This window comes from Mytilus californianus, unplaced genomic scaffold (assembly GCF_021869535.1).
Source record: "Mytilus californianus isolate M0D057914Y unplaced genomic scaffold, xbMytCali1.0.p SCAF_9, whole genome shotgun sequence".
Lineage (NCBI taxonomy): Eukaryota > Metazoa > Mollusca > Bivalvia > Mytilida > Mytilidae > Mytilus > Mytilus californianus.
Window position 1 is genome coordinate 8135000 of NW_026262745.1, and position 13035 is coordinate 8148034.

Sequence of the window (13035 nt, forward strand, 5' to 3'; positions counted from 1 at the left end):
CTATGCGAGTGAGCAAATTTCAAAAATTAAACCGCAGAACTAACTCTTCATTTGCAAAAAAGAAGACTACTATATTCAAGAATTGGAAACTGTGACCCCAAGTCATATGGTTGCACTGTCAGTCAGTCTCAGATAAACTGAAATTAAAACGTAAGGCAGCAACTAGAAAAGTTATTAAAATACATGTATAGAAAACTAGATGAATATCATCGTTTATTGCAATTGCTTAATACTACTATTTATCTCGATGTAATCAGGGGTGTACGAAATTTTACACCGATATGTTATATTCCGTACACCCTTGATTACACGAATGTATTTCCTATTTCCTATAATTTATATGTATGAAAAATCTTTTCGTCGCCATTTTAGAAAATTTATATCGTTTCATATTGATGCGCGTTAAGTAATCTTACGATTTTATCCTTGGGTGTAAATTGCTAGGGCGAGTTGTTATTTTCTCAGCCGGATAACTAACCAATCTTGTTTCAAAAGAAATGAGGCTTTTTATCTGTTTTAAATGTATTAAACTATAAAGGTAGTGTTTAATATTTTATTGTTATGTTATGTCTCTTTTATGTATATTTTATCTAGGAAAAAAACATGTTGGAGGGCGACAATTAGCCCAGTAACGTTGTCTTTGTTCTACCCACGTGGCATTGTAACATCTCATTGGAGGACAGCATACTCCAGACATTGGTCGATAACATTTATAACCTATAAAAAATCGTTACAATTATTGGTGTAATCAATTTGTTTGGTCGTTATTTCACAGGTGTGAGTTAAATATCAATTTTGTTACTATGGAGGACAGTTGGTTCATGAAGAGCAATGCGAATTAATATTGATAACGATATGATAAACATAATATTCTATTTTGTATTCCAAATAAAATTCAAATATTTGTACTTGTGTTTTCTTTCTCTCCCAGGTATTACTTTTGATTTACATATCAGTATTAGATGATGCAGCCGATTTCGAAAAAAAGGTTCCGTAACACTAGTACGGAATTATGTATCATTCTTTCATATTGTATGAGAAAACATAATATAGAAACTACGAGTAGCCTGTATCGCTCACCTTTGTGTTTTCTTTTTGCATAAAATTGATACAATGCGAGATAAATATTTCCGTCTGTTGAAAGGAATTTCTATGGGCAAACATTATTGTTATGCTGATACTTAGAGCTGTTCAAAGTTTTCAATTTCTTCTTGTAGGTTTGTTTTGTTGATCATTTATTACTTTTTAAAGTTTCTCTCTATCTATTATTGTTTTGATATATTATAGCTAAAAACGCCAAATTTGATAAACTCCTTTATTTATGATTAGTTTTGTCTGTTTAATGTCAAGTGGCAAATATATCATGCATGTTCAAGACGAGAAAATAGGTCCTGTTATATAGGGTCGACCGGGATAGATGACGGGGTATTTTGAATGGCATTGGAAAATGAGGGTGTATTGGATAGGGACAACAATTGAGACTTGTAATTGCTTTCAAGATATTTGTGATTATATAATTACCCCCCCCCCTTTTATTCCTTTGTTCTTAATAGCACGATAGCTTTGATGTATGGAAGGCGGAATAAAAGGTCCAACTTTTTAAATACATTCCACAAGATGATTGTGACCTTGTTTGGTTCACATTCGAAAAATAGTTTCAAGAAGAAGATTTTTGTGAAAGATAACAGACACCAAACGAGGATGACAAATGCAAGTGAAGACGTTTGCTCACTCTGGCCTTTTTGTCCAGGATAGTTAGGAAGGAAAACATGCAATACAATTTGATGAAAAAAGAACCTGGTGGCATCAACTGTAATGCACAAAAAAAATGCACTGTCATCCCATAACCACTTATCACAATTCAGTCTTGACTTAAAACAAATATTTATTGACGAAAACTTATGAAACGAATATCCCTTGCATTAATATCATTTGCTTCTATTCAACATGGTTAAAATACAGATCCTGTGTTAAAGCTTTGCTTACAAGGATCTGAAAACGCCTCGTTATACTTACTGCTTTTTAAAGACCATTTGGGATCGTCTGATTTGTCAGATTAATACACACCTTCAAAAATTTTAAGGCTGAAATTGCATTGGCTGAAATAATAATTACAGAACTTCTAAGCAAAGCTTGGACACAGGATCTGTTGAAATTAATTAGATTGGGGTCTAATTATTGTAAAAATCATAATCTTCAAGGGAAATGAGTATTTCCGTGAACCAAATCTAAGACTGGAGGGTGGATAATAAATAGAAAACGATATTCAAGTCTATATTTTTCTAGTGGCTGAGTGTTCCAGAAATAAGAACTTCGTAGTTGATTTTATTAATTTTAGTTGCGTTTTTAAGGTTTTTGCATTCATTTGTTTTTTTAAATTAATTTCCATAATTTGTCATTAACCATTGTTTAGCTTTTCTGCTGTTGTCAGAATATGACAGCATGTGTTTCAAAGATCTTTTAGTGGTTCATACATTTACTTACCTGATTCACAACCGCAAGCAGAATCACAAATAGCTCTCTCCTTTCCGAGTAAACTGGAACATCTTCCACTTTGTGATGAACTTTTATGTTTCCCTAACAGATACATAATACATTTCAACAGAATGTTCGTTATATATGGACATTTTATTTTAAATATCCTTTCCAATTCAATGCAGATTTTAACTAGAAAAACTTATCAAACCTACGACATATTAATGTGCCTGTTATTAACCTCATTAAACGTTGTCCTCGTTCATATAACTAATTGTTTTTATTTGGAGAATTCGTTGGTAATGGTAGACGATGCAGGTGATGGACGTTTTAGAGCTTGCCAAATAGCAGAAACGCTAGCTATTGTTGAAGACTGTACATGTATGTTGCCCTCTGGTTCGTATTAACGCCTATTTAAGCCACATTAGCGATTTTTGAACTCGTATTAACGACTTTGTGAACGTAGAATTTTGATGTAAAATTAATTTTTACATGTAATACAAAACAACTTCTATTTAAAACTTCATAATTGACATTTGATATTCTACAACTCATATTGACAGTTTTTAACCAGCAACTTCAATAGAAAAATTGTGATGACTAAATATGTTTTATATTTGGAGAATTCGGTGGTAATGGCAGACGATGCAGGTGATGGACGTTTTAGAGCAAACGCTTGCCTATTGTTGAAGACTATACATGTATTTTTTATGCTGGTCGCTAATCCCAATTCTTATTTAATTCATATCTATCAAAATGCCATGTTGATGGTGCCTTATGCTAGCACAGCAGATTTGCTTTTTCCCAAAGAATGCAGAAAATGTGCCATTGACATTATGTAGCAGGCTTGTAGGTTTTTTTATAACTAATTGGACATTTGTTTCATACTTTTAACTCTAAAATACAAAACATATGGCCAGAATAACCTTAAATGATCGGCGAACAACCAACAATAATTGACGTTGCTCATGGGAAATAGTGCTCAACAGAATTTGGTACATTGTTTTTTTATCCCTACTGCTTTTGGTTAAGATGTTAAGGAATAATTGTATGAAATATTTCATCGCCGAAAATTTCTTAATACAAGTCGTTTGGGGCATAACTCTGTTTTACATGCTCTATGGAGAACTTAGGTTAACCAAACTAAGTCAAACTAATTATCACTGTGCAAATGCATTTTGGGAAAGTGATGTCAAAAAGATTAGGTTATTGTAATTGTAATTTGGCCCCAAAAAAATGATCAAAGTACATGTACCAACTATGAAGATTTTTACCAGGTCTCATCATATGTCGACTAGTCAGACAAATTTTGGTTCAGGTGTCGGACAGGAATTATTACAAAATTGCCAGTGGTTACAACATATGAATATTAGTTGTCATGAATAGATATAAGAAGATGTGGTGTGAGTGCCAATGAGAAAACTCTCCATCCAAGTCAAAATTTATAAAAGTAAACCATTATAGGTCAAAGTATGGTCTTCAACACGGAGACTTGGCTCACACCAAACAGCAAGCTATAAAGGGCCCCAAAAAATTACTAGTGTAAAACCATTTAAACGGGAAAACCAACAGTCTAATTTATATAAAAAACGAGAAACGAGACACACTTATGAACCTCATCAACAAACGACAACTACTGAAAATCAGATTGAAGTTTGCTTATCGATCAAGCTATTTTTAGAGACTGTCTAATGATACTTTCAGAACTATGATATGTCTGTTTAACTGTACTACAAAGTGAGAGATACATTGTATTATTGCACACTAATTATATATATAAGAAATACACCGAGTTATCAGTTATATAAAACAGTTTGAATTCATAATGATGATACATTATGTAAAAACATGAAATATGTTAGAATGTATACTTTACAATCCAAGAGCAAAGTTGAATTGTACCACGGAGAATTACTGATTAAGCAGCAGTATTTTGATTGTCGATTTTAATTTTTTTTATTTACAGAATATATATTTGTCACTTGTTTTTAATATCTAAGAAATGAAGAATATAAACATATAAAAAAAGACGGACAAAATATTTGTATAAAATTTGTTGTAAATTTAATAGATTGACCACTTAGAAGTACAATAATGTAAAAGAAAATTAAAAAGATAAATACATTGCATCATTGCTAGGCCAACAAAATCATCATTTTGTGTTATATGATAAACAATAACCTTACACCACCTCAGATTGTTCCCAGTACAGAGATGGGGTCGATTACTATAAAATGTAATCGATTAAATTACAATTTCTTTGCTACATTAATGTAATCGATTACATTACAATACAATTATACCTAAATTCAAATGTAATCGATTACATTAGATAATTTTCTTTAAAGTAATCATGATTACTTTGGATTACTTATGATTACATTGTATATTGTATATTGTAATATTAAAGAATTTCTTTTAAACTTTTTATCCTCACGAACAAGCTAAGTTTGTTTTTTTTTGTTTTTTTTTTTTTGTATCCCTATTTTATTCATCTTATCAAGAAAGCAGACAACTAGGAGCAGTGTAACATGTGTAAAGTTTAAAAGCATTGACAAGTGTCCTTTTCTGTAAAAAATATAACATTGTTTTTATAAAAATTTTCTCAGACATTGAATCTTTAAAACAGGATATATTTTTTAAAGTAATTTAAAAAAATAAATTATAAAAAACGGTTATATGGTATATCGGTTGATAAAAGTGTGTAGGATAGTTGAAATCAGTGCAGTACAAAAAAAATATATACTTGAGATATAACAAGCTGTGATAAACAATTAAACTACCTCTTCCACAGTTTTCACCATTACTTTTGCCTTGGTTTGTGATTTACTGCCTATAGCGCTCACAGTGCTTTGGTAGAATTAAAGCTTTGGGCTCAGTAGTAAGTACTAACATGATTACCATATTTCTCTAAAGTTCTCCGTCAATCTTTTATACAAAGTTGACCTTAGAAGATGTTCGCTATTTTGTTATGGTTCCAATTTGTAATATAGCTACTAACGTTTATCCATATTAAAACATCCCTGGCTTTCCAATATTTGGCTTTGAGTATTCCTGATGAAGATATATTCAGAAAATCGCGCCTGTTAAAAAGTTTATACCCGCCGCATTTGTTTGCACCTGTCCTAAGTCAGGAACCTGTTGTTCAGTGGATGTCGTGTGTTGATAAGTGTTTCTCGTTTCTTCTTTTTTTATATAGATTAGACCGTTGGTTTTCCTGTTTGAATGGTTTTACACTATTCATTTTTGGAACCCGTTATAGCTTGTTGTTCGTTGTGAGCCAAGGCTCGGTGTTGAAGGCCGTACTTTGACCTATAATGGTTTACTTTTACAAATTGTGACTTGGATGGAGAGTTGTCTCATTGGTACTAATACCACATCTTCTTATATTTAAAAACAACTATTAGATTTCGAAACAGAAAGTAATGTTATCCCAATCTTACTTGAAGCACATGAGATCACCCCTGGTTATTGGTGGGGTGCGTTTTGCTCAGTCTTTAGTCATCTATGTTATGTTTTGTATTTCATTTTTTTTTTAATCTTTATTTTGTATTGTTTTTCTTCTTCTTTTTTTTTTGCAATGGCGTTGTCAGTTTGTTTTAGACTTATAGTTTGAAGGTTCCTTTTTGTGCTTTTTGCCTCTTTTATATAACTGGTAGATGGTACAACATCCCGAAAACCGACATGTACAAAAACCGTATGTAATGCATTCGTTGGTGATAAAAAAACAGTATTTATATATATAGGTAGTAGCAATATTATATCTGAGCTAATCAGGAAAAACATGTGCATACTTATCCGCGCTGTAAATGAAAAAAAAAAATTCATTATGACGATGTCAGTTTTCATACACCTAAACAATTTTGACATTTTAATCATGTATCTTTAGAATGTACTTGTGCTCATTGTTGTAATGGAATGTAAGTCCAGTATAATACTCTGTAAAATTTTGTCGAAATAACACGCGGCAATTTAACAAATAAATCGAAATTTTCATTATCTTTGAAATGCATGAATAATAAGAGAAACTGTATTTAAAATGTGCATTTGTATCTTGGTTTATATCTGTAACCGAAATGCGACAGTAGAAATTGTTATTCGATTGATTTACTTTACTGACTGTACATACTGGTAGGACACATTCTACTTATGAGACAGTTTCAATTAGCATTGATTGATAGGTTATTTCTTCAACATAGTAGTTAATTTAACTGTATAAAGCTCTTAAACAAAGTTCATGGAAAGTCTGAAAGAACGTAGTATGTCGACATGTAGTAAATGTTATTTCTCTGTGCATGTGAATTAAAGTTCAAGGTCAATATTTAATTTATCTATATAAAGGCTAGATATGTTGGTGTGTTAGTCCGATAAATAGAACAAGATAACGTTCTTTAATTTTCATTTTTCACTTTACAAAGACATAAACGTTTTGGAATCTAAAAATTTTTGTTGATTTTTTTTGTATTTGAAATAAAGCGAGTGTATTATACATAAATAATTACCAAAGTGTTGTTGACCAGCAAGTGCATGACCGTCAGCATCCCTACAGCAAGGTTTGGCTTTGCTACATTCATATGACTTTTTACATTCGGTACTTTTTCGTATATGATAATTTGTACACCACACAATTGCTATCAAACTCTAAAAAAATGATGAATGAGGTGAATAGTGTTTGGAGGCAATATTCTTCATAATTTAAAACAGGAATATCCTTTTCTAGTGAAATTAAATGACGATTCTATTAGACACAAATTAAGACAATTCACAATAATAGATTTTGGAGATTGCATGTCTTTTTTGTGTTTATTTGTTCATATTGATATGCATCATTCATTCATCTTTTTTCCAGATTTTGTTACAATTTTATTACTATTATATATTTATCAGTATCTTATTAACGTCTGTCACTCAGACTCAGAATTTCGGATACCGAATTAAAAAGTTGAAGTTAGAAGTCAGTCTAAAATGTATAATTTGATGCGTTTATTGTATAAAAATATCGTTTTTTTTTAAGTATTTAGAAACGTTTTTGTACTTCCTTTTAGCATATACATCACTAATAAGAACACGAATTTTAAGGGAAGTTCTCCCCCTTGTGATCCCTTTAACGATTAATTGTGTTGTTAAAAGAGAGAAAACAATATACCGAGGGGACAATAAAAAATAATTATTCTAATAAAGCAGACACCACTATGGCTAAAAGGAACATTGGGGTTGAAGTCGGGAGGTTCAGAAGAAACTTTAGTTCCGGTTTTACTTTTCACACTCGTCGTGTTACTCATTGAAAGTAAAAATGCTGTCGAATTCGATAATATCCCAATTAAGATAAGATCAACTTCTTTTGCAGTAACCATTTTTATATACCATTAACAAACATTTGCTCCAAAAATCTACTCATATATATGTTGTGTACAAGTTATCATTTTGTACAAATTATATTGTACAAAAAAAATTGTATGTTAACTTTGTACAAATTATAATTTATCCAAAATATGCTCGTACAAATTAAAATTTGTACAAAATTTGATTAAATTCACTTATTAATTGAATAAAGGATATATGATAATTTAACACGATAAAAAAGATGGCCTTTTATATATTTTAACAGAAATGCATTTAATAGCCTTGAATTCTTTTGGACTGTTAATTATTTTGGGTTAAATTAATTTAATAAGTTGTCAAAAATATATATCCCCGGTGTTTGTGAACTTTTGATGATATAGTGTAAACATTGCCAGCATTGTTGGTCAGCAGGATAAATTTGTCCAAGAAATTCTGAACCTGGCAGAGAATAATACATGAAAGCACAATCATGTGTTCACCAAGGATTGTTGGTACTGCACTTGAACAGCTGTAGAAATTTTAACAGGATATTTGTCTAGAATTCAAATTCAAGCTGTTAAAGATAAATGTTTATTCATAGCAACGGTTCATGAGCTTCAACTTTCGCTACGTGAAGCAGTTAAAAAGCTTTAAAACTGGTGGTCCGGGGTTTCTTTCATGTAATGCAAACAGGGTGCAGTAATTGTTATTGTGAAACAATGGAATAATTTTGAATTCTAGAAAATAGATCAGAATTGTATGATAAAAACTAAGCCAATTAGGGAGGATTAGACATGCATGCACGGTTAAGTGTTGTAAGTAGGTACATACCGAAATATCAGCTAAAGTAACTTAAACCTACATTTCTTCTCAATTTCCCAGAATTCAAAATTATTCAAGATTCAAATAATTTCTTGTTTAATTGTAAAAAGCAAAGATGTTGTGCAATTCCCGATCCCATAATTCTCTCACATGCTCAAACAAATGTTATAGAACTATTTTTTTTTTTTTTTATTATTATGTAAACAAGGTTTACTGTGTGGACATTAAAAAGAAATGCTATAGAATGTATCAATGCTTTTTTAACCTAATCCATATTATAAATTATTGTATAAGTTATAAGTAAATTCTTGACAAATTTTGTACAAATTGTAAGTTATATAAGAACTTTTGGACGAATTACAATTTGTACCAAGCTAAAATACAATTATAATTTGTATAATTTTTTTGTGCAATTTATGATTTGTACAAAATGATAACTTGTACACAACATATATATTAGCCTCAAATGTATGTGCAGCCTGAATTCTATATTGCATCATAGAAGTAATAAATCTATGTCCATTCTTTTCTCAAATCAGTGTCCTTTTCAACAAGTCATGCAGTCCTATGTTAACGTCAGATTTATCACAAGGTCTTCCTGTAAATACTTGTGTTGCCATAAGATTTTATATTTTCAAATAGAATTGAAAATATCATGTATGGAAAACTACGTAAGGATTAGTAAAAAAAGGGATATGCTGGAAACGTTTCATTGACCGATTTTTGTCTGAAAGCAAGAGAAGGGAATTTGGAGTAAGAGGGAAAGGGCGATTTAGGAACTCCAATGTTAATCCCCTTTACTTGGTCGCTTACTGTTTTTCCTCATATTAAAGAAAAGTTTTAGAATAATAATTCCTTTTTTTTATAATAAGTTAGCCTTGTTTTCATTTCTTTTTTTAATCAATTTTGTTAAATAGTTTAATCAAGTCAGTAGTGATAACAGTCAACAGTTTTGTTTTTTGAATTTTTTTGAATTTTTTCAATTTCACCTCAGAGATAAATATATACACTCATTATTCAATTATACTATATCATTCCATATAAACAGCTATACAATCCTTTGCCTATTCCATACCCAGTTTAAGATTATATATATATATATATATATTGTCGTTAAATATAATAAAAAATAGCTCATGACATATATAATTTTTTGTTCCATATAAATAGAAAGTTTAGATAATCAACTATCATTTATGTATAGTCATTTTTCATAGATAAATTGATCAACCTATAAGTCGTTTTGTTCCATCCCTAATAAGTTGGTGGTGAGTGGTGCAAGTTAACCTTGCCGCATTCTATGTGCCTGTCCCAAGTCACGTCATATTACGGAAGGCCTACTTTATAAACAGGAGAAGGATTTTTAAAAAGACCAAAGGGTTACTTGTTCAAAACGTCACGGAGCACAAATCATGTGAAATAACATATATTGGAGACTTGGCAACCGAAAAGATACAGATTTGAGTGTCATGACGTCATGGAACACATATTCCAGAGAAGAACATAAATTTGAGGCCGGAAATAGATTTGACTCTTACGTATATTTACAGAAAAGTTCGTTTTAAACCGTGTTTCATGTTACAAAGAAGGCGGAAGGACCTTTTTCGGGACTTCGGGATTGAGACGTTTAATTCGCGGGGATTCAGGAATGGCCAGTTATTTCGTCGGGAATTCGGTTATTAATTATGTTGCGATGCGGAACACACACATTATTTTCACGGGAAATCGAGATTTGACATTTGTTTTGTCTGGAATTTGGAATGAGACCTCCTTCTACACCCAAACCCCACCAACCCCCAACATATATAGTCTATTCCAACAAAATATGTGCATTCAACACACAAACAATACATGCAGTCTATTCTCCCCTCCGTTATGTTTCATTGCAATAGGTCGAGATACGATCTGGTAGTTTGGTTATGTCGAATATTGTCGTTGTATTGAATCTCTAATAGAAGTTTTAAAAAAGCATTTAAATCATTTGAAAGATTGTTGACTTAATGTTCATGACTTTATTAAAAAGCGGATGATCGAAACTTTTTGATGAACAGGCATTTGGTACAACAACATGTGGCGAAAACATTATGTGTTTGGTCAAACCGTGGAAAGTTTGATGATCAACTCAAAGTCAAAGTGAAAACATTCCAGCATTTATATTGTCCCTTTTGGTGGCTTTTCTCCTTTACACTTCGGTCAAAATATAAATAACCTTCTGATTTCTACTGTAAGCATTGTTATACGCAGTGTTCAGCATCGTTAAATGTTAAGAGTCACACGGTCATTTTTTTTTCACCAAATAAAATTACAATATTTTCAATAATGTTAAACATTTCAAATATAAGCTACAGTAGTTAACCGATGATCAAATCTTATTTATCGATTAAGAAGGCAAATTTAGGATGTACTTAGGTGAAATTAAAAAAAAAAAAAAATTCAAAATTGATACTATATGTCGGAAGGGCATTAGTTAAGGGACAAAATAAGCTAAAAATATATGGGGCTCCTTTTCGAGATATCTATTGGTTTTAAAATGGCGGAAAAAGGCTGACTCAGGAATTTTGGGTCCTCAATGCTCTTCAACTTTGTACTTGTTTGGCTTTGTAACTATTTTTATCTGAGCGTCACTGATGAGTCTTATGTAGACGAAACGCGCGTCTGGCGTATTAAATTATAATTCTGGTACCTTTGATAACTATTTACACCACTGGGTCGATGCCACTGCTGGTGGACGTTTCGTCCCCGAGGGTATCACCAGCCCAGTAGTCAGCACTTCGGTGTTGACATGAATATCAATTATATGGTCATTTTAATAAATTTCCTGTTGACAAATCTTTAAATTTTTCGAAAAACTAAGGATTTTCTTATCCCAGGAATAGATTACCTTAGCCGTATTTGACACAACTTTTTGTAATTTTGGGTCCTCAATGCTCTTCAACTTTGTACTTGTTCGGCTTTATAACTATTTTGATCTGAGCGTCACCAATGAGTCTTATGTAGACGAAACGCGCGTCTGGCGTATTAAATTATAATCCTGGTACCTTTGATAACTATCTGACTTTTATCTTATATTTGCATTGGTATTATTTGGGTCTCAAATCGAAAGAAAAGAAATCTCGAATCTGCTTGAATTTTGGAAAATGACCTTTTATTAACTATTGAAGTCTTATATGAAAAGCAAAATGGGTGTTATGGGGCAAAATATTTTACCTTGTATCATAGGAAAAAAACCAAGGAGTCCGAACATCTGACACAAATTCATTAAACCTGACCTAAGTACATCCTTAAGGTAACAAAAACAATTGAAAATCCATTTGTACTTAATGCACAATTCGGGGAAAAAATCTTCATAGGAGCCAAATGAAGGCGAGAGTATAGTTAACCGGTGTTCAATTCTCTTAAATCGTTGAAGAAGAGACCAATCAAAGTAACAACCCAAACACTATAATAAACGTGAAAAGAAGCTAACCTGGATGCGCCGACACTGTAACAAACTCATTAAGGTATCAGGCTAATAATTTGGTACGCCAGATGCGCGTTTCGCCTACATAAGACTCATCAGTGGCGCTCTATTTAAAAAAGATAAAATCCAACACGAAATCATAAAGCGTTAAAAAACGAAAAATTCCGAAAGAGTTATGCCTAAAACGGCTGAGCCAATATTTGCCTGGGTGTAGAATAACCTCAGTGTTTAGAATAATTCAATATCGTATCCTGCTATGCATTCATTACCTGCCATTCGAATCCACACTCAGTCAAAAGTCACAAACGATATTAAACACAATCGGTAAGATTATCGATCTACGACTATTCTGGCATTTAAAGATCTAAGACCGCGAAAACATGTCGCTAGTGAACTGAGACATCGACACATCCTTTCGATCAATCTGTTCGTCTTGTTGACCATAATTCTTCATCCACATAACTCTGTTTAATCAGTTTTTGGACAAAGAACATTCCCCTATAAATGAAATCTGTAGAGTGTGAACATGGACCAGCTAAAAAAGACTTTGATTGACAAGAGTGCTTTAAGTCGTATATTTAAGATGCATATATATATAAAACAAATGATAAAACAACGTTCTCACCAGTATTATAAAACTCTGCATCCTTTTAATATTATATCCTTATTTTCAAATATGGTACATGCAGAATCCACCACTTCCCAAAAGTCCTCAGACTACTCCCTGATTTAACGACCACATATTGAGCGACAGGTTGTAGTTGGTATTGAAGTATTAATCTGATGTAATATTTACATTTAAGCCTAGATCAGGCCTGTAGTTACATTATATTTCATAGCTTTTCAGATGTACTTTATTGTCAAATTAATCTTGTTATTGAATGCGTAGAAACTTACATTCCTTGGATAAACCAGGCTTTTGATTAAACACACAACCGTCCGCACTCGAGGCTTGT

At 31.9% G+C, this 13035-nt stretch overlaps 1 protein-coding gene across 1 annotated transcript; it reads right to left on the reverse strand.

Moving 5' to 3' along the window:
- Positions 1–545: 545 nt before the first annotated feature.
- LOC127714989 (uncharacterized) lies at positions 546–12830 on the reverse strand. The gene is made up of 4 exons (XM_052221031.1): positions 12705–12830; positions 6978–7116; positions 2485–2577; positions 546–717 (listed from the first exon to the last, which is right to left on the reverse strand). The coding sequence occupies exons 1-4, from the start codon at positions 12723–12725 to the stop codon at positions 587–589; spliced, it is 384 nt and encodes a 127-aa protein (XP_052076991.1). The 5' UTR covers positions 12726–12830; the 3' UTR covers positions 546–586.
- Between the last annotated feature and the right edge of the window lie 205 nt (positions 12831–13035).

Coding starts and splice junctions, on each gene's coding strand:
- LOC127714989 (XM_052221031.1), bottom strand. CDS start 12,725: ATGCAGAGTTTTATAATACTG. Junction 2,578..6,977: donor TGCTGGTCAACAACACTTTG/GTAATTATTTAT, acceptor TGTATCTGTTAG/GGAAACATAAAAGTTCATCA. Junction 718..2,484: donor TGCTTGCGGTTGTGAATCAG/GTAAGTAAATGT, acceptor GATTTTTTATAG/GTTATAAATGTTATCGACCA.